Source organism: Pelobates fuscus, chromosome 9, assembly GCF_036172605.1.
Source record: "Pelobates fuscus isolate aPelFus1 chromosome 9, aPelFus1.pri, whole genome shotgun sequence".
NCBI lineage: Eukaryota > Metazoa > Chordata > Amphibia > Anura > Pelobatidae > Pelobates > Pelobates fuscus.
Window position 1 is genome coordinate 52,964,489 of NC_086325.1, and position 22,514 is coordinate 52,987,002.

The 22,514-nt window shown below is 43.6% G+C and overlaps 1 protein-coding gene across 3 annotated transcripts in view; it reads left to right on the forward strand.

The window, feature by feature from the left end:
* The first annotated feature begins 5,454 nt into the window (after positions 1-5,454).
* The window catches only part of CD99L2 (CD99 molecule like 2), a 76,967-nt gene continuing 59,907 nt past the window's right edge, over positions 5,455-22,514 (forward strand). For all 3 annotated transcript variants that reach the window (XM_063431965.1, XM_063431967.1, XM_063431966.1), the window contains exon 1: positions 5,455-5,630. In XM_063431965.1, the coding sequence (XP_063288035.1) occupies positions 5,567-5,630 (64 nt within the window). In that variant the 5' untranslated portion in view covers positions 5,455-5,566. The remainder of the gene's footprint in view (positions 5,631-22,514) is intronic.

The following is a 22,514-nucleotide window of genomic DNA, read 5'->3' on the forward strand; positions in this document are numbered from 1 at the left end:
CCCAGGTGCAGTAACTGTGTGTTGTGGGTAGGCTGTTCCTGTACTTTGATGTTGTGGGGGGGCCACTCGGACATCTGTTTATTGTGGGTTGGTGGATCGACTAACGGAGGCACTGACCGACAGAAGGTCAGGTGCCTGGTTAGTCTTCCCCCCAAAGGGGAGATGTGTGACGAGGTGCCCTTCGCCACTTTGTCCTGGAGAGGCCTGCTTGCCCGCCTCCTCCCCTGCGACTATGGTCCTGGACTATATTGCACTGCAAACCCTGTATTCAGGCATATGGACTTGTATTAGACTGTCTTTTTCCCTTTATCTATGCTGTAGGTTTGGACTGCTAATATAACCTAACAGCCAGGGGATTTAGGCGAATATAGTGCATGAGAATGCCATTACTGGAGAATACAGCCGTTCGCATGATTTCATGCGAATTCTTTGTGCTCTGAATAGGTGGCCGCCATTTCGGGACTTTTCCACGTGTTCGCGGCCATCTTGCGTGCGAACAGCGGTGTTTGCCTGTGAACGCATGGAACTGAAATCGGAAGCACAAACAGGCGAATACCGCTAAGACCTCCAGACATCCAGAATTACGCACGGAAACTACCGAACGACCGGCCGTTCGGTAGTTATACTTAACTTAGTATGGGGATTCTAGCGACCACAAAGATGCGAATGGATGGCAAGAATTTCGTCTATTTTACCGTGCGAACGGAGACCGACCGCAAGGCCAAAACTCATGGAACTATTTTCGGCTAGTTGGTCTGTGCGGTCGGTCAAAACTTTGGAGCCCTGTATCTCCCGAACCATCCATCCGAATGGGCTGATTTTTGGACAGACTGTTCCCCTGAACAAGGGCTATTTGGGGATACCAGATTTAAAGCTGTACCCCCTGTTTTTGGGGTACATCCAGAACTTGGGTAAAATAATGTATGTTTTAATTGGGTTATGTGTTTATCTGAGGGGAGGAGACGTGGGGGTGTTACCATGCATGTGATTGGTCAATTTCATCCTCCCCCTGGGAGTGTCCTGTATGTACCTGATCCTAATAAAAAGCAGGCTGGGTGTTCCAGTCCTCAGACCTCTTCTGACCCTCAATACGTAGCCGTGTCTCGTTATTGGAGGGAACTGCTATATCACACTGGGGATTGCTATGCGATGCATATTCCCCTGAGCTCTTAATCACTTAGCTCTTTTAAGAGCTTGTTCCAGATACGCTCTCCTGGAGGAGAGGTCTTCCCCACACGGTCCTGGAGGACAGAAGCCGATCCAGGGTGGAAGGAAGACGGCGCGGCTCCAGTTAAGCTACGGCGGTTGTGGAGTCTGCGGTGGTTGTGGTGTCGTCTGCAGTGCTTGGAGTCCTCTGAGAGCGCTAGGAGCATCCATCAACGGAGGGTACTCGGTCGGGGTACACGGAGCTCCGTTACAAAGGGACACTATAGGCATTGAAGTGGTCTGGGTGCACTGTCCCTGCCCGTTTAACCCTGCAATTGGAATTATTGCAGGTATTGATTATTATTATTATTGCCATTTATATAGCGCCAACAGATTCCGTAGCGCTTTAGAATATTATGAGAGGGGGGATTTAACTATAAATAGGACAAATACAAGAAAACTTACAGGAACAATAGGTTGAAGAGGATCCTGCTCAAATAGCTTACAGTCTATAGGAGGTGGGGTATAGAACACATTAGGACAGGAAATATCAATCAAATATGGTGGGAGTGAAGCAGAGCTGGAGTAGAGAGTAAAGTGCTGCCCTTTAGGAGAGAGCAAGAGACCGGTATGTGAGGTAGAGTTTACTCTGCGAGGCCATAAACTTTCCTAAAGAGATGGATTTTAAGGCACTTCTTAAACGATTGAAAACTAGGGGAGAGTCTGATGGCGGTAGGCAGGCTATTCCATAGAAAGGGAGCCGCCTGTGAGAAGTCCTGCAAGCGCGAGTTGGCCATACGGGTGCGAGCAGTGGTCAGGAGATGGTCACGGGCAGAGCCGAGGGAACGAGGAGGGGCATACCTATGGATCTGTGAAGCGATATGAGGGGCTAGAATTGTTCAGTGCTTTATATGTATGGGTTACCACTTTGAATTTACTCATATAGGATACAGAAAGCCAATGTAGGGACTGACAGAGGGGTGAGGTGTGAGAGGACCAACTAGAGAGGAAAATCTTTTGGGAAGACCATGCAGGAAATTACTAGAGCATGGAGAAAGCTCCTTGGTAGCATCTTTGTAAGAAAGGGGTGGATGCGGGCTATGTTTTTAAATTGGAATCTACAGGATTTGGCAACACACTGGATGTGAGGATGTTGAAGGTGAGGCCAGAGTTAAGTATGACGCCAAGACAGCATGCTTGCAAGGATGGACTTATGTGGATACCACTGACTTGAATGGAGAGTGAGAGAGGAGGATCAGTATTAGGAGGAGGAAAGACAAGGAGTTTGGTTTTGGAGAGATTGAGTTTCAGAAACCGGCAGGACATCCAGTCAGAGATGAAAGAAAGGCAAGCAGTGACACGTGTCAGGACGGCAGGGGAGAGGTCTGGTGAGGAGAGATATGTTTGGGTGTCATCAGCATTCAGGTGGTGGTAGAATCCAAAGGAGGCAATAAGTTTGCCAAGAGAGGCAGTATAAAGAGAAAATAGAAGGGGACCAAGGACAGAGCCTTGGGGAACTCCAACCAAGACAGAACGAGGGGAGGAGGTATCCTTGGAAAAGGAGACACTGAATGAGCATTGGGAGAGATAAGAATAAAACCGTAAGAGGACAGAGTCACAGAGACTGAGCGATTGAAGAGTTTGAAGAAGGAGAGCATGATCAACGGTGTCAAAGGCAGCAGAGAGGTCAAGAAGAATTAATATGGAGTAGTGGCCTTCGGATTTACCTGCGATTAGGTCATTAGTAACTTTGATAAACGCAGTCTCAGTAGAGTGGAGAGGGCGGAAGCCAGACTGAAGAGGGTCAAGGAGAGAGTTGGAACTGAGGAAGCGAGACACACGGGTAAAGACAAGTCTTTCCAGAAGCTTTGAGGAAAAGGGAGCAGGGATATGGGACGATAGTTAGAAGGAGAGGATGGGTCGAGATATTTTTTTTCAGGATAGGTACTACAGTGGCATGTTTAAGGTCAGCAGGGACAACACCAGAAAGAAAAGGCAGTTGAAGATGTGTGTTAGGGAAGGCAAAATACAAGGGGAGAGAGATCTGATGAAGTGGTGGGGCGAGAGTAAAGGAGAAGCGCAGCCACTTCTTGGTCAGTAGCTGGGAGAAAGTCTGAAGGGTAGGAAAGGCATGATCTACGTGTGGTTGAGAGAGAGAACGGCAGGGTGGGGAGAATTCTTTCCTTAGCTGTTTAATCTTGTCGGTAAAGTAGCATGCAAAGCTATCGGCTGTAAGGTTAGTTTGGGGGTGGCAACAGCAGGGCAGAGAAGAGAGTTAAAGGTGTCAAAGAGACACCTGGGATTGCGGGAGCATGAACTAATGAGAGAGGAAAAGTATGACTGTTTGGAGAGGGCAAGGGCTGCGCTGTGTGAACACAATATGAATCTATAATGAAGATAGTCTGCCTATCCCTTGCAGGGATAACTCCACATCTAGTGGCTGTCTACCAGACAGCTACTAGAGGCGCTTCCGGGTGGTTAGGCGACTTTTGGACACCTAACTGATGCTGGACATCCTCACACTTGGCATGAATACATCAGCGTAAATTTCCTATGAGGTTGTCCTAATGCAAGAGCGGTGCTCAACGCACATGTGCTTTAGGTCCCCAACGTCAGCCGATGTCGGGGAAGGACGAGAGAAGGTGGAGCCTTACCCAGCACCTATCGACTACAGCGCTTGATTCAGGTAAGTGACAAAAGGTTTTTTTTAACTCTTTGTGAAAGCGAGGGGGGCACTATAGGCTAGGAATACAATTTTGCATTTCTAGCCTATAGTTTCCATTTAATCATGCATTACTAAGAGAGGGTGGTATACAGACATAATAAGTACAGGAGTGTGTGTCATCAGAATAATGCTAACCAGGTATAATATAGACACTGGGGGAGGGGGACAGGAGGTGAGCAGGATAATGGAGAAAATCACAGTTGGCAGGAGGGTATAGTGTAAAGGAAACTAAGAAAATACAACTACGACAAGAAGATGTCAGTACAATAGGTATCGTGAGAGTATCCCATATATAGTGTTTTTACCCCTACCGACCCTGACCCTATAGTGTCCCTTTAAATTTTAAATTCACTTTGAATTCTCACTTCAGTAAATTGATTGTTTCTGAAAAGGTCTTGTTCACTGTGTAGGGATCTCTTTTCATCTAACTGGCAGGCTTTTCTGTAGACAGGTATCTAAGAATGATTATGTCTGCCAGTCAGAAAGAAAGGTGTTGTTGAGGTGTTCTGAATAGCAGCACGAGTGTGGCGGCATCCTGTGTCTTTACAAGTACAGAATTAAACGTTTCAGGCATCATCAACAGTGGCTTTAGCAAAGCAGTTTCCAAATTCCCTGCCACTGCTGATTGGAGCTCCCTAGTGTTTGTTGTCATGGAAACACTATGTTCTGACCACATTACTTCGTATGGCTACATATGATCCATATCCTAATTAGAAAATATTACCATTTTTACCTTTATATTGGAAAAGGCTCTGTGCTAAAAAAAAAACCAAAGGGAAAATAAATGGAAAAATTAAATCCGCAACTGAACATTAACACCACAACAGTAGAAAGTGAATATTGAAAATTCCCAGCTCTCTAATTCTCTTTTTACAGTTTGGCCATTTAGGCCAACATTTACATTTTATTATCTCTATAAATCCTAGTTTAGTAAATAACCTGAAATGTGAAATAAATGACGTAATATTTCTTTTAAATATTAAGATGGTTTGACTAAATAATGAATGATGTTTAAGAAAATGCTCTGGAGTGTGCTCTGGAGTGTGCTGGATCTTGTGTGTTGTATGAATTGGCACCAGTAGCATGTTTTATTCCCTTTCTTGATGGCGATGCAGTTTATTTAGATGACAGTGCAGTGCTGATAGATAGCAATGCAGTGTAGTTAGATGGCGATGCAGTGTAGTTAGATGGTGATGCAGTGTAGTTAGATGGTGATGCAGTGATGATAGATGGTGATGCAGTGTAGTTAGATGGCGATGCAGTGTAGTTAGATGGCAGTGTAGTGTAGTTAGATGGTGATGCAGTGTAGTTAGATGGCAGTGCAGTGTAGTTAGATGGCAGTGTAGTGTAGTTAGATGGTGATGCAGTGTAGTTAGATGGCAGTGCAGTGTAGTTAGATGGTGATGCAGTGATGATAGATGGTGATGCAGTGATGATAGATGGTGATAGAGTGTAGTTAGATGGTGATGCAGTGTTACTATTATAGAAATGCAATGCACTGTAACCAGATCAGCCATAGTCTGGGCGGGTCCCTCTCCCCCCTCCCACACAGCCCCCTCCTCCCTCCTCCCTCCCCCCTCCCAACTCCCTGGCTGTGGCCGCCCTGCCTGGCCGCTGAGGCTGTAAGTGCTGTCCCTGTGTATAGGTGGATCTGGCCTTTTATTGCAGAGACCCCCAGGGACCCCCAGTGATTGCATGATGGCTGCCCGTGCCTCGCCCTTACTGCTGAGCTTGGCTCTGCTCACTGTGTGTTGGAAAGGTAAGAGCAACATGGTATGGCTGTGTGTGATGGGCTTAGTGCCCTGTATTGGCTGTGGATGATGGGCCCAGTGTCCTGTATTGGCTGTGGGTGATGGGCTCAGTGTCCTGTATTGGCTGTGGGTGATGGGCTTAGTGTCCTGGGCTCAGTGTCCTGTATTGGCTGTGGGTGATGAGCTTAGTGTCCTGTATTGGCTGTGAATGATGGGCTTAGTGTCCTGTATTGGCTGTGTGTGATGGGCTCAGTGTCCTGTGTTAACTGTGTGTGATGGGCTCAGTGTCCTGTATTGGCTGTGGGTGATGGGCTCAGTGTCCTGTGTTGGCTGTGGGTGATGGGCTCAGTGCCCTGTGTTGGCTGTGGGTGATGGGCTCAGTGCCCTGTGTTGGCTGTGTGTGAAGGGCTCAGTGCCCTGTGTTGGCTGTGTGTGATGGGTTCAGTGCCCTGTGTTGGCTGTGTGTGATGGGCTCAGTGCCCTGTGTTGGCTGTGTGTGATGGGCTCAGTGCCCTGTGTTGGCTGTGTGTGATGGGCTCAGTGCCCTGTGTTGGCTGTGTATGATGGGCTCAGTGCCCTGTGTTGGCTGTGTGTGATGGGCTCAGTGCCCTGTGTTGGCTGTGGGTGATGGGCTCAATGTCCTGTATTGGCTGTGGATGAGGGGCTCAGTGCTCTTTATCCCCCTAATTACATTGAAAGCAAGCTGCATACTCATAGGGCTTTCTCTGTCTTCTAGTGGTGGCTAAGCTTCATGGGAACAGTAGTGCAAAGGAGAGCAATCACGGCACTGTAAATAGTATTCATCCCATACCATGTCTGGCTGAGATTAATGGGGAGGGTATTGGAGTACTATATATCAACAATTACTGCTCTATGCTCATTATTACAATTGTCTGTTACAATTGTTGGCTAAGAATGATAGGGATGGTATGCCACAGCAGAGAGTAAAATGGCAGCAATCACTTCTCTGTTGTCGGTATTACCAGCTATTATCATGTCTGGCTGAGAGTTATTTGGACAGTATTGCTCAGCATTAGGAATTTCAAATGGCAGCAATCTATTTATAGTACAGTATTACCTATATGATCATGACTGCCTGAGAATCATGGGGAAGGCATTCCACAACATTTTGAGAGCCAGATGGCAGCAATCCCCGATGTATGCACAGTGTTGCTCAGTATCTGTTGGCTATATGTTTATATTCACATACACAATATTTGGAAACCATAGTTCTAGTGTTTTAAAACCGTGAAATCCTGCCTTAGTCATTTTATTAATTTGTATCTTTTTATGTATTTTTTGTTCTTAAAACACTGAATTGTAGTAAATGGGAAAAAAAACTAATGTAAAAAGAATTTAGGCTAAATTAGCCAAATTGTGAAAATTCTTAAACTCTGTCGTAGTCACAGCATTGGCTACTGATGCCTAAAATTAGCAGATAATTTTTCTATTTGCTACAACATTCTATTTAGTAATTGTCCCATTAATGTTGGTATCCGAAAACCGCAGTGAATGATGTCTTAATTCCAGTTTCTCCAACTTGAAAAATGTCTCTTTCTCTGTTTCTGACTCGACTATTTGGGGTTAATTGTTCGCTCATCATTTATTGGATAACTAACAGCACAGACGGACACAGGCAGTAGTCCTATTGTGTTTCCTATCTTTTATTTATAAAACACATTTGGCTTACTAAGCCTTAAGTAACTGCAATATTTAACCGGTCCATATAAACCATAATGGATACACTACTCTGGCAAGGTGATTGACGGGGGGGATGGCATGAGAAGCAGAATTCAACTGGTTCATTCTTGGTGTAAAAGGCTCACGTGTCTGTACCTAAGGCCTAGAGATGAATCTGCAGATTTAGATCTGTGGGGGCAAAATGGAAGCTTACACCAACCTAATGAAGCTAGTGCCATCCTTGAGCTAAACTGTAGGATACAGGGCTAAATGACCCTGCTTCTTTAAAATATCGGTAACACCTGGCATGGCTTAGCCATTTTACATCCTGCTATTATCACAGGTTTATTCACCAAAACAGACAGTGTGGTAAATTGAGCAGGGGAATTAAATTTTTAATTCTAGATCAAAATAGGCAAGTTGATTTAAAAAAATAAATAAAAAAAAAATAAAAAATTATTGATTTCCGCATTCCAGGATAACTATCTTGCCCAAAATATGCTATTCGCTGGTTTAATAAGTGTTTGTTATATTAGTTAGTTGACGTCCGTATGCTTATTTAGCCAATTTACATTCGAAGAGTTACCATGACCATGTCATTTGAGTGAAGTGGTCACGGTGCCTGGAGTCTGTATGTGAAGCGTTTTTCTATAAATCACTGCACATACAGCGTTTAACCCTTCTGGTGCCAGACGTAGTTATGGTGCCAGGAGGGCCCTAATACCTGCTTAACTTTGGGGGTTTAAACCATTAACAAATGGTTTAACCCCAAAGTGTTGAATCCACGGTCGGTTAGTTGCTAGTACTTTTGACTGAAGATTGGATCAGGAAGCCTCAGACAAGGCAACCTCTGATTGGCCGAGAGCATCGCTATCTAAGCCAATCAATAGCTCCCCTTTCACAAACCGGCTTGAAATAAATACATACGTACAGATAGGTTAAATGTTACTTAAAATGTATATTTCATGAGCCATTTACATGTGAGCTGTTAAATGCTACTTTGGATTTTAGATTATTCAATGGTATAACTGTGCACGTTAATTACCTGCCCCATGGCCCAAACAAAAACGAAACAAAAATTTAACTAACTTGGGTATTTGCCGCTCTTACATAGCACAGCTAGTGAATGGGGTTATAGTATGCCGTTTTAACAACGTGGTGGGTGAAATCTTTTGGGAGGAACAAACAATTTGGATGTGTTGTGTTTTACAATATGCAGGAATTTTGTGCTGTCAACATTTCTGTTGGTTTAGTTCACTGCAACAGATAGCTAATCCTTCATCTGAAAGGAATTGGGATTACTGAGCGACCCGTATCAAACTATTTATCTTCTGTTGTGATTATGTTATTAAGATCAGATCTCAGCATGTGGCGGGTATATGATCTGGATTGCATTAACACGTTTGAAATAACCATGTACTTTCACAAGAGAGAGCGATTATCAGATGATTTCATTTGAAGACCTTGATAGTTATTGATATCAAATAGTAAAAAGTTACAAACTATTCATTTATATTATTCAGAAATATATTTGCACTTAAACCATATATTTTAATTCAGCCAAATTGTTTAAAGCTATCTGATGATTTTGATGTTCTTTCATAAACACTGTACAAGTTGGTCCAATACTTTTTATATGTAAGGACCACCAGTATGATTGACACTGTCCGCTATAATTTATTCTAAAAAAAGAACAGTAATTTCTCTGCAGTTTACACCATTGAAATCACATCGGAAATCACATGAAACGTGTCTGCCTTTTTCCAGACATGCTTCATTTTCTTTAAATTATTTTAGATTTAGCAATTTACAACTTTGATCCATTTTACACGAGACAAAGACCGGGCAAACCTGTGGAGGAGGAGAAATAGACACAGTTTCATTTCTTCTCTTCTCTGTATGCTTCCTCTATGTACCCATACATGTTTGTATTCCTGACACTATAGTGTTCCTTTAAGCCACAAAGCTGATGGTGAAATTCTCACTGAGCTGTAGTTTCATTTATCTTGAATTTTTAGATCCGGTTTTCAATGACCACAAATCACTGCTTTGTGTAAAAAAAAAAAAAAAAAAAACCAAGCTCACTGTACGTTTTATATTCGTTTTGATATAGAGCGAGCATTGCATTTAATGGAACACTCCTGGCACCATTACGAATTTAATCTAAATGACGTTGTTATGGTTTCTCAAAGTCCTGAGCGCTTATTTCCTTAAAGGGAACCTGTCACAGCCTTGCCTTACCCTCTGCTCTCGTGGCTCTTTGTCCCACCTCTGGTACTCCGTTGCTCCTTTCAAAGTCATTTCCAATTTGCTTCCCCAAGCAGTGCAAACCTACTCCATGACGCCGACATGTTGGCTTTGTTGCTAGCATGCTGGTGTCTAAATGTCACTCCATTCCTATACTCCCTAGCCAATACTAGTAGCATATGGTTGAGTTACCATGGCAACCGGTGATTGTGATTTCCATGCTTGGAGAGCAGAACAACCACCTGTGGGTGTTCTCCTGCTCTCCTTTCTTAATGCGTTCTTTGGCATAGAGTCTGTGCCAAATAATTGATTGACAGGTGGGTTCCTTTAAGGTTTAAACTGTTTATAAAGTGGAATTTTAAGACAATTTTATAGAATTTTTAACAAGATATCTGTACAATTACAATTCCCCCACTTACACTGATCTCATACTGTTTTAATTTATGACTTATTGTATGGTAAAATATGATTTTTACGAGAATATCCCATTTAGTGTATTTTGAATAATTCCTCAATATGTTCAGACGTGGACGGTTTAAATCTGTGTGTACTGAATACCGTTGGATACAGTTATGTAATTAGCAATACGATAAGGAATAGTGTGCAATATGTTAGGATACGTAAAGATTTAACATTTATCGAATACCAGAAATGTTGTTACATGCTAATATACTGTTTACGAACAAGGAGACGGAAACATCAAAATTTTTATCAACTTTTAATGTTGAATGAATTAATAAGACACTGTGACTTTAAATCTAAGATATTGGGATAACGATATGAATCCTATATATACCACTACCGATCGCCGCCTCCTATCTTGACAAAGCCCACAGGAAGCGGGCGAAACGCGTTGATGGAGAGCGGCATCCAGAGCCTCTAGGGAAACACAGCTGTGTGCAGTGCGGACGTCCTTCCGTTTTGTGGGAGTTCCATCCCGGTCTGTGTGCAGAGACGTCCATCAGACCGAGTGGTAACATCTGCACAATATTGTTACAATGCTGTTTGTGTGGTTATTGGAAACAGTACCACATTAATTTTATGTAAGGGTTCCATTTGGGGAGTGTTTTTGTTTATTTTATTTTTTTATTAATTGCGCAATATTACGCTATGTGTGCATTTTGTATCCTTTTGAAAGGTATCGATATACTTGGACAAGCTACCATTAAGATACTTTTGGAACAAATAAGGACATATATCCCCATCCTCCTAGACTTATACTGCGCTGTATTGAGTGCGAACTGGGGCTCTATACATATAAGGTCAATTATACACAGTTTGTGGTACCCCAAACGTATACCATATAACCTTCCATAGGTTTATTGGTTTCAGAACTGAACATATTGCTGTGGTAAATTTGCATATAATGCATATTATACATTGTCTCACACTTTTCGCGTATCACAGTTTCTTTAAGGAAAATAATCAAAGTAAAGTCACCCCCAAAAAATTATAAATGGAAACAGGCGTCATCCACTAAATATCACTCAAACGTGTCTGATAGTGACTATATAACACCCTTGGTACAAGTTATATCAAAAGACATTTAGAGCCAGTAAATAATAATAAGCCCAGAGCTGATATGAGAAATAAAAGAACAAAAAGGAAACATTAAACAGGTGTTAAAAAAAAAAAAAAAAAAAAAAAGTGGTAAAATTAACAGAAAAAAAATGAGCAAATAAAATCCCTTTATACTTCAAGAACAATGTGCTCAACGCATAATCTGCTTATATGCGTAAAATATAAAAAAAGTCCATAAATAGTCCCTTAAAAGTCCATCGTGCTATTTGTAAATCCGCTTTTCAAATCTTCATATGTAGAAATGTATTCTAAAACGAGAAGTCACAGGACCACAATCTGCAGTTTGCTTTTTATATATTTTTTCCCCTTCTATCCATTATAATTAAAATATTTTAGGAACTAAAGAAAAAAAAATATATATATATATATATATATATATATATATATATTTTTTTTTTAAAAAGTTAATAATCTTGGATAACACTATTTGAATCAGAGCTTGGCAGTAATTCATTGCTTCTTTTTTGACAAGGCTGGTATTAGTGATAAGTAGCCCACCACCATCCCCTCTGGTTGCCCACCTGAGTACTTGTGGCATGGTCAAGCGGTCACTGCAATCCTTTGCCTTCCTTTTCAGCCAAGTGGACACTCTAGGCACTATAACTGCTTCATCTCATGGAGGTGGTTATAGTATCTGGTGTTCGCTGGTGCCATTCTTCTTCCATTTAGTAATAAACCATTTTCTAATGTTTAAATGCTGCTTGGGCTAATGAGGAAGCATGACCATGAAAAAAAAGTGTATAATCTTTGCCTTAGCTATTCCTCCAGTACGTGCCTGGCTGTGGGTGACTAGGGACCCTCATTCCTTGTTAAACTGATCCAAAATGGATAAACCCTGAATGGAGAGACGGCGCCAGACATTCCAGGCACTAACCAAATCAATGATATTAAATGGTTTAATGCTTGTGTGGGCTACTTATTGATAAATGAGGGTGGTCTAAGAAGGGATAACTGGTGGTTTATAAAAATGTGTGTTTGCCTGGCTAGGCGTCATGGGAATTGCACTTTACCCTTCAAACTGCCTTTGCTATCAGTTAATTGCAATTAACTTCACCGAAGCAGGGGGGCTATATATATACACCTTGGTATTTTAGTAATGTAAATACTTTGCTCTGAGAAACGTTTGTTGTTTTGTTGCATAAGGTTAGTAAGTAATTTAAGTGAGAGCTAAATGTATACACTGTCTTTTATCTACTAGCATAAAATGGTTCATGTCCTATTGTCACTTCAATTTTTTACTGATTTATTCACTATATTGGGAATCGACAAAAGAATTATACTTTAGACTACTCAATCCAATTTAAAATATAAAAAAAATGAGTTTTACCTTTTTTCCCTCTTTCCATTTATACTTACTTTGGCCTAAAATTATTCAAGTCGATTTCTCTCTAACTCAGCCTTTGTAACTGAGCTAGTCTCAACTTGACAACCTTAAATCATGCACCCTGTCCCAATCTGATTATCACCCTTTTCCCTCCTTGTAGTATCAAAGCAACTTTATAATGCAGGGGTAGGCAACCTTTTAGCAGCACTGTGCCGATATAGGATTGTGATGTCCCGTAGCGTGCCGGTCCTATTTTTTTATAAATCGAGGTGTGTATGCTGCCTTATTCTGCATGTGTTATTTTTACTGTAATTGCATTGTATCGTTGTATTTGTGCGTATATATGCAGGGCTGTCTTTAATAATGACTGGACCCTGGGCAAAGCATTTGCTTAGGGCCCCCTGGACCCTGTCCCCCCTTCCCAGGCGTGCAATCACATCCTCCACCTCAACACAGTGGCGGACCTAAAGTAGAGAGGTGCAAGAATTCTTGGCGGTCTCCCTGTTGCACGGGTGATTAAAAGGTAGATCCCCATCTGTCGTGCAACTCTAGAATAGCATTGACAGCTGGGGCTCTACCATTTAGTCATGTTTGCAGGTCTGTATTTAGCACTAAGCAGTTTTTGTGGAATATGTTTGTATGTGGTGTTGGCGTGATTGCAAGCACACACACACACACACACATATACTGACACACACACAGACATGCTGTCATACAAACATACTGACACACACACACACACACACAGATATACTGACACACAAAGACATACTGACACACAAAGACATACTGACACACACACACTGACAGACATACTGACACAGACATACACTTTAAAACTCACCCTCCAGTTTCCTACCTTTCCTGCTGGTGGCTGAAGGCGTTGGGAGTTGGGGTCTAGAGCTCTTGGCCAACCCCCCTCCAATCTGCCTACTCTTCTTTCCTGCGCGCTCCTCTCTTTGTGGGAGGAAGTGATGCGTGGCCGTCACTTCCTCCCAGCCTGCTGCCGAAAAGCAAGGGGCCCGCTCGCGCTGTTAAAGCACCTCAGCGTGTGACCGGGTCCCTGCTGACAGAAGCCCAGCGGGTGGCCCTTTGTGCATGGGCCACCTGGTGGGCCTCCTAAGTGTGCATATTACCAGCCCAGAGGGTTAGAAATAGTTGAGGCCAGCAGGGCTCACGGTGCAGGCGCCCAGTTTGCCCAGCGTTAAAGAAGGCCCTGCGTATATGAGCTATTATATTGCTTATGTTCATGAGTAGTTTATGGTATTGTGTATGATACATATGAATGTAAGCTGTGTATGGGTGCTGCTTGTGGAATTGTGTGTGTGTGTGTGGATGGATATGTCAAAGTGTGTGTTTGGTAGTGTGTGGGGGCTGTTTGGGGTATTGCATGTGGGGTTGTGTGCATGTATGTGGATTGTTAGTGGTGTTTCGTTTGTGCGGATTGTGTGTATGTTTGTGTGTGGGCTGTCCGTATTATTTGTATGAGGGGAGGGTTATTCTGCATTTCTGTGTATATCTAGCAGTGTGGGTTGCTTCCCTGGGTTCCAGTGGGGACTAGTCCGGCCAGGTACAGGTCAAGGACAGGAGCTGCAACAGCAACTGCGAGCTGCTCTACTACAGAGTGGCTTCCTATTCACAAGTGCTGGGAGGAAGTGATCTGAGATCACTACCTCTACGTGCTGCAATGCATAAATTGAGGATTGTCGTTCACCACCTTTTCGGATTAGCAGGTATCTGAAGTTTTACTGGGACTCCTGATAGGCCAGAGCCTGTTTGACTCTAGCAGCCTTGAGTGCCGTGCAAAGACACCTCGAGTGCCGTGCATGGCACTAGTGCCGTAGGTTGCCTACCCCTGTCATAATGTGTTCAATGACAGCCTCATTTTCATCTGCAAATAATTTCATATATATGGTGTGTTGGAAAGAGCCAAATGTCTAGAAAATATAGATCTGCAAATATAAAAAAACATAACATACCTAGAGTTTACCTGATGTGTACGAATTTGATTCACTTATGAAATCAAGAGAGTGAAGAATCCTCGAAAGTAATCGTAGGTGTATCCAGAATCACCCCAGCATCCAGCCGCAGAGTTTACACAAACTATACTAAGAGTGACGGCAAGTTTTTATACATTAGGCAACCTTCGGCACTCCAGGCGTTTTGGACTACACCTCCCATGATGCTTTGCCAGCATTATGGCTGTAAGAGCATTATTGGGAGATGTAGTCCACAACATCCGGAGTGCCGAGGGTTGCCTACCCCTGCAGGATTAAGTTTTACATTATAAATGTCTTATGAGCCATTAATAGTCTTGGAATATAAATGTTTACTGATGCAATTACTGTATCTACAAATATTTGTTACATGCACATATGTCTCGTGTGAAAAGCATTCAGTATTCTAAGAAATGTAGCTCTCACTAGTCATTGGTGTTATATGAACAATTATTATTGTGTTTATGTGTTGTCTATACACTATGTGATCCTACACTTGTACTTTTGGTGGCACTCTGATTAATCTATGTATTAGACACATGTTTTGTTTGATTAACTAGTGAATTTCTCATAATTACTTGTTATCTACATTATACATGCTTGGGGTAACCTGGTGAAAACCATCGGTACTTTTTTTTTTTTTTTTTTTTTGCGATTGCCATGCGGTTCACTAAGATAAAGCTCACACTATGCTGTCTGGATTGCATTTAATCTGCACACCAGTCAAGCCATAAGACTTGCCTTTCCCACAGAAATCTAACTTTAACAGTGCTCTCACTACTGCAAGGGTGAAGGGGTTTTCATTCACAAGGTCTCTGACATCCACCAGCTCCGTGATGTCGTCATGGAGGAGTGGAAGAGGACAAAGACGAAACGTTGCTGTTCTTTTTTTGTTTCCTTAAACCTGCCTCTGGCTTTAATTCCTTGAGTGCCTGGATAATTTCTTTCATAGGCTTTCTTGTAGTCAATCCAGGCCGTGCACAGATTGGTCTGTGCACGGCCTGGAGATGTGTGTGTGTGTATATATATTTGGTCCACCACACTATATATTACTTGCCATGGTGCTCTTTCATCCAAGTAACATAAATATATCCAAGAAGAAAGACACTTACTGGTATTATTATTCAAAGAAATAGGTCTATTTCCCAAGAATAGGTTAAATCACATCGACATCTAATCACATATAGATGAAACCAAGAGACTGCACTCACCTGAACATGCAGTAGGACCTGCTAAGATTGGGATACATTGTCGTTGTGGCGGGCTTATGCAATATATCCTCATATAATGTAACTAAACCACATTATTTTTAACTAGGTGTTTTTAAATAAAACTGTTACATTCTGTGAGACTCAAAATTGCTTTAGTGAGTGAGTGCACTAGATTTTGTATGATTGATTTATATATATTCTCTCTATTGGATCACCCAGTGGTTACAAGAGTCACTGCGTAATCCATTGGTTACACGTCTAGTGATTGGTTACTGTATGGCCCCTGCCTTCCACGGTGCAATGGAGACCCATTTTACACTGGAAAGTCTAGTGAATGTTTTTTTGCAAAATGTATTTTTGCTTGTGTGGGCTACTGATTGATAAATGGGGGTGGTCTAAGATGGGATAACTGGTGGTTTATAAAAATGTGTATATACCTGGCTAGGCGTTATGGGAATTGCACTTTACCCTTACAAATTTTCTATTTTTTTTCACATTATACCACATTTGAAGGATGAGTCAATGAGCTTACTTTACAATTAAAGACTGAGTCTCCAAGGTGATGTCATGTATGCTTGTTTTGTAGCTTTCAAATTAGGACTCCAATGGCACCACTGCATTAGACTATTCTGAAATGCGTGTTCTTCAGTATCAAGCACCATATTGATCGGTAAAAACGAGAGGCATTGTTGTTAGCTCAGTTAAAGCATCCTTTCCTTTAAGTCAAGTATAGCTCCAATACCAGTCATGTCTCTGGTTGTTTTTATTCATTCTCACAGCTTCTCAATGACCCATGGAGCTTCAATTAGTATAGGAAACCGACCATTCAGTCTCCTTGTTGAACAGGATTCCAACACAACAAATTGATAAAATTAGAAATGCAACTAATGAGTAAAACATTAATTAACCTCATGACAAATGAGAGGGTGTTCGTGAAACTATAGTCACCTGTTGGGCAAGAACAGCACAATAATAGGCCTCTAGTAACATTCAATCTATACACTGTTATTTATTTATTTGTTTGTTTGTTTTTACCGCGGATCTTTTATTGTATATTTGTTTTTATTGGAGTAAAATTCTTTGTACCTCATTCATCCTGGTTTGGCATTTATCCTTTATACACTGGGGAGAGGACATCTAATACTACAAGAAGACCGTGTGTATAGCCTGAAAAAGCGGATTTTTCACAAGTGATCACAGTTAGAGCTTGCTATTCTAGGCTCTATATATCGTGAGTGACCCATTACCTCTATTACACATCATTTTTACATATATACAGTATTATGCTATGTGTATATTGTTATATATTTATGATTATCTACAAGAATAACGAATATTGAATAGAAGTATTCATTTTGTTCTCTTTTCACCTCTTTTCACCTGCACCCCCCCCTGCCCCCCCCCCCACTTTGTATATTGTTATTTCACTATTGTGTAGTGTCTTTGAGTGATTTTAGACACTGGGGGTAGTTGCTGTTCTTACTGTTTAGCGCCAATCCATCTATAATTTTTCTCCTTTTAGGAGACTAATTTTTCCTTTTGTAATCCACTGTGCCAACCAGTCTGGTAGCAATTACAGAGCAATAGAATAATAGGAGTTTAACCCCTTAAGGACACATGACATGTGTGACATGTCATGATTCCCTTTTATTCCAGAAGTTTGGTCCTTAAGGGGTTAAACCTATATCCCATTGGCACACACATATAAAGTGCAGCTATGCGAGCCATTGGGATATGTATTCTGGACCTGGGTCTCAAGCCTTTTTGAGCTTGAAAACCCTTACATCACGATACATTTTAATGTTCTTATTGACAATTTGTTTAGTAATTGCTTTCTAGTGTAGAATCTAGTTTGGATTTAGCTAGATATTTATAAAAATTTTGTGTTTTGCACATACAAATGAGTTAAATGCAAATAGTCTTTCATGAGGCAGACACATGATGCATGCAAACATAATTTCTGTAGTGGCGCTTAATCGTAAAAGTAAAATCTCTTGCATAGGTTTGTGCTTCCTCTTTAGGATCAGTCGCTATCTGCAGTGAAGGATGTCTGCTTCCTCTAGGTCAGCGGTTCCCAAAGTGTGGGTCGCGACCCACTGGTGGGTCGCAGGGCGATCCCCAGTGGGTCGCGCTGACCCACACATCCAGGGCCGCCGGCAGTCAGGCAGACTGACACCAGGAGGGAGCCCGGCGGTTTGCCCTGTATGCCGCCGGGCTCCCTCCAGTCAGTCTGCCCAGCAGCTCCGGTCTGCAGCTCCGCCGGGTGCAGAGCTGCAGACCGTGTGATAAAAGTCTCGCGAGCTCCCAGAGCGTTACCATGGCAACACTCAGGGAGCTCGCGAGACTTTTATTACACTGTCTGCAGCTCTGCACCCGGCGGAGCCGAGACAGGAGAGTTACCCCAACGGACCACCAGGGAGACACTGGACCACCAGGGATGTTTAAAGAAGGTAGGGCACAGAGCCCAAACAATGCTCCCCCCACCCCAATGTAACCCCTTCTCTGTCCTCCCCCCACCCCCCCACCCACTGTAACCCCTTCTCTGCCCCCTCCTCCCCCTGTAACCCCTTCTCTGTCTGCCCCCCTCCCCCCGTAACCCCTTCTCTGCCTGCCCCCTCCCCCCACTGTAACCCCTTCGCTGCCTGCCCTCCCCCCCCAATGTAACCCCTTCTCTGTCTGCCCCCCTGTAACCCCTTCTCTGCCTGCCCCCTCCCCCCCAATGTAACCCCTTCTCTGTCTGCCACCCTCCCCCCCAATGTAACCCCTTCTCTGTCTGCCACCCTCCCCCCAATGTAACCCCTTCTCTGTCTGCCCCCCTCCCCCCCAATGTAACCCCTTCTCTGTCTGCCCCCCTGTAACCCCTTCTCTGCCTGCCCTCCCCCCCCAATGTAACCCCTTCTCTTTCTGCCCCCCGCCCCCCTCCCCCTGTAACCCCTTCTCTGCCTGCCCCCCTCCCCCCAATGTAACCCCTTCTCTTTCTGCCCCCCTCCCCCTGTAACCCCTTCTCTGTCTGCCCTCCTCCCCCCCCACTGTAACCCCTTCTCTGTCTGACCCCCTCCCCCCAATGTAACCCCTTCTCTGCCTGCCCTCCCCCCACTATAACCCCTTCTCTGCCTGCCCCCCTACCCCCACTGTAACCCCTTCTCTGCCTGCCCTCCCCCCCACTGTAACCCGTTCTCTGCCTGCCCTCCTCCCCCCACTGTAACCCCTTCTGTCTGCCACCCTCCCCCCAATGTAACCCCTTCTCTGTCTGCCACCCTCCCCCCAATGTAACCCCTTCTCTGTCTGCCACCCTCCCCCCCAATGTAACCCCTTCTCTTTCTGCCCCCCTCCCCCCCAATGTAACCCCTTCTCTGTCTGCCCCCCTGTAACCCCTTCTCTGCCTGCCCTCCCCCCCAATGTAACCCCTTCTCTTTCCTCCCCCCTGTAACCCCTTCTCTTTCTGCCCCCCTCCCCCCTGTAACCCCTTCTCTGCCTGCCCCCCTCCCCCTGTAACCCCTTCTCTGCCTGCCCCCCTCCCCCCCAATGTAACCCCTTCTCTTTCTGCCCCCCTCCCCCTGTAACCCCTTCTCTGTCTGCCCTCCTCCCCCCCCCACTGTAACCCCTTCTCTGTCTGACCCCCTCCCCCCAATGTAACCCCTTCTCTGCCTGCCCTCTCCCCCCACTATAACCCCTTCTCTGCCTGCCCCCCTCCCCCCACTGTAACCCCTTCTCTGCCTGCCCTCCCCCCCACTGTAACCCCTTCTCTGCCTGCCCTCCTCCCCCCACTGTAACCCCTTCTCTGCCTGCCCTCCTCCCCCCACTGTAACCCCTTCTCTGCCTGCCCCCCTCCCCCACTGTAACCCCTTCTCTGCCTGCCCCCTCCCCCACTGTAACGCCTACTCTGCCTGCCCTCCCCCCTGTAACCCCTTCTCTGCCTGCCCTCCCCCCTGTAACCCCTTCTCTGCCTGCCCTCCCCCCACTGTAACCCCTTCTCTGCCTGCCCTCCCCCCCTGTAACCCCTTCTCTGCCTACCCCCCACTCTAACCCCTTCTCTGCCTACCCCCCACTCTAACCCCTTCTCTGCCTCCCCTCCCCACTGTAACCCCTTCTCTGCCTACCCTACCCACTGTAACCCCTTCTCTGCCTACCCCCACTGTAACCCCTTCTCTCCCTGCCCCCTCCCCCACTGTAACCCATTCTCTGCCTACCCCCACTGTAACCCCTTCTCTCCCTGCCCCCCTCCCCCCACTGTAACCCCTTCTCTCCCTGCCCCTCTCCCCACACTGTAACCTTTTCTCCCCCTGCCCCCCCACTGTCGCCTTTTCTCCCCCTGCCCCCCCACACTGTAACCCTTTCTCCCCCTGCCCACCCACTGTAACCCTTTCTCACACTGCCACCCACACTGTTACCAGTACACACACTCCCTCCCACACTGTCACCCTCACCTCCTGTCTCTGCGTGTCCTTTTGTGTCAGTGTGTGTGTGTGTATTTGTGTGTCTGTGTGTATCTGTGTACATGAGTGTCTGTGTATCTGTGTGTGGGAAACTAAGTGTCATTGTGTGTATCGCTGTGTCAATGTGTGTATTTGTGTGTCTGTGTGTGTGTGTATACACTGCACACATACTCCATACAAAAACCATGCTTACATTGAAACACACATTGTGTATATGTATATTTTATAAACACAATATACACACACTGCATCCACTACACACACACACACACTGCAATCAAACGCAAACATTACATACAAATACACCCCTGCATTAAAACACTAAAATGATCTACAAACACCCCTTCATTCAAACACCAACACTACACACAAAAAGCACACCTGCATTTAAAGTCCTACACTACATATACAAACAAGTACACCACTACATTCCAATAGCAGCAGTACATACAAATACACTCATACATGCACACATATACTTAATACAAAAACATGCATTCAAACACTGCTCACAAATATAACCCTGCAATGATGTGCAAATGGTAGATCTCCATCTGGCATATTATTGTTGAAGTTCTCCGACAGATGGAGATCTACCTTTTGGCCACACTTTCACTAGATGGGGGCCCAGAAAACATACTTGCACCACGGTCCTCTCTACATTAGTTCCACCACTAGGATAATCAACGTGAGGTGCCTGGATGAAAGAGCAGGACAACAAAATTTCTGATTCTGAGTTTGTGAGTAAGCAGTTGTATGTCTCTAAAACTGATTGCCATGATGTGTAAAGTTTCTGCCTCTAAAACTGCCATGATATATCAAAATTATGCCTCTAAAACTGCCATGTTATGCCAATTTTATGCATCTAAAGCTGATTGCCATGGTGTGCCAATTTTATGCATCTGACTGTTTGCAATGGTGTGCCAATTGAATGCTTCTGAAACTGATTGCCATGATGTGCCACGTTTATGCATCTAAAAGTGATTGCCATGATATGCCAGGTTTTTATGCATCTAAAGCTGATGCCATGGTATGCCAAGTTTATGTATTTAAAGCTGTCATGATGTTCCAATTGTATGCCTCTAAAACTGATTGCCATGATGTACCAATTTTATGCATCTAAAACTGATTGCAATGGTATGCCATTGTATGCATCTAAAGCGGATTGCCACGGTGTGCCAATTGTATGCTTCTGAAGCTGATTGCCATGATGTGCCAAGTTTATGCATCTAAAAGTGATTGCCATGATATGCCAAGTTTATGCATCTAAAGCTGATTGCCATGGTGTGCCAAGTTTATGTATTTGAAGCTGTCATGATGTTCCAATTGTATGCCTCTATAACTGATTGCCATGATGTACCACTTTTATGCATCTAAAAGTGATTGCAATGGTATGCCAATTGTATGCTTCTGAAGCTGATTGCCATGATGTGCCAAGTTTATGCATCTAAAAGTGATTGCCATGATATGCCAAGTTTATGCATCTAAAAGTGATTGCCATGATATGCCAAGTGTATGCATCTAAAGCTGATTGCCATGGTGTGCCAAGTTTATGTATTTAAAGCTGTCATGATGTTCCAATTGTATGCCTCTAAAACTGATTGCAATGATGTACCAATTTTATGCATCTAAAACTGATTGCAATGGTATGCCAATTGTATGCATCTTAAGCGGATTGCCATGGTGTGCCAATTGTATGCATCTAAAGCGGATTTCCACGGTGTGCCAATTGTATGCTTCTGAAGCTGATTGCCATGATGTGCCAAGTTTATGCATCTAAAAGTGATTGCCATGATATGCCAATTTTATGCATCTAAAGCGGATTGCATTGGTGTGTCAATTGTATGCATCTAAAGCGGATTTCCACGGTGGTGGATTACATCGCCCATAATGCTGGCAAAGCATCGTGGGAGGTGTAGTCCAAAACATCTGGAGTACCAAAGGTTGCCTATGCCTGCTCTACGGTACATAGTTTGTGTGATTTTGCTTTATTGATCTTATAAGAAATAAAATCGATTTCACAGCGTTAATAGGAATTGGCAAATTGACTTGTCCCTGCCGATAGGATTATTCACTATAGTGTGAGTTTTTGAGATTTCAAATGTTAGGAAAAATTCTCAAAGTCTGCAGTGTTTCATTTTGACTATTTGACCTAATATATGAATGTCACATTTTATTTCAGACATTTCAGAATTTAGTGAACTGTGAATTCTTATCGTGACCCTCTGAGTAGAATTAACACTTAAATTACACATTAACACATTCAATTATGGTCATAATAAAAACTCGGGATTGTGAAAAATTGACACACAGATTTCCAATTTTAGGTTGCAATTGTATTGGCTATTCTAGTTTAAAATTTTGCATTTGTATACCACTTTTTGTACAGTTCTATTTTAATGAATAGTCTTAAGAG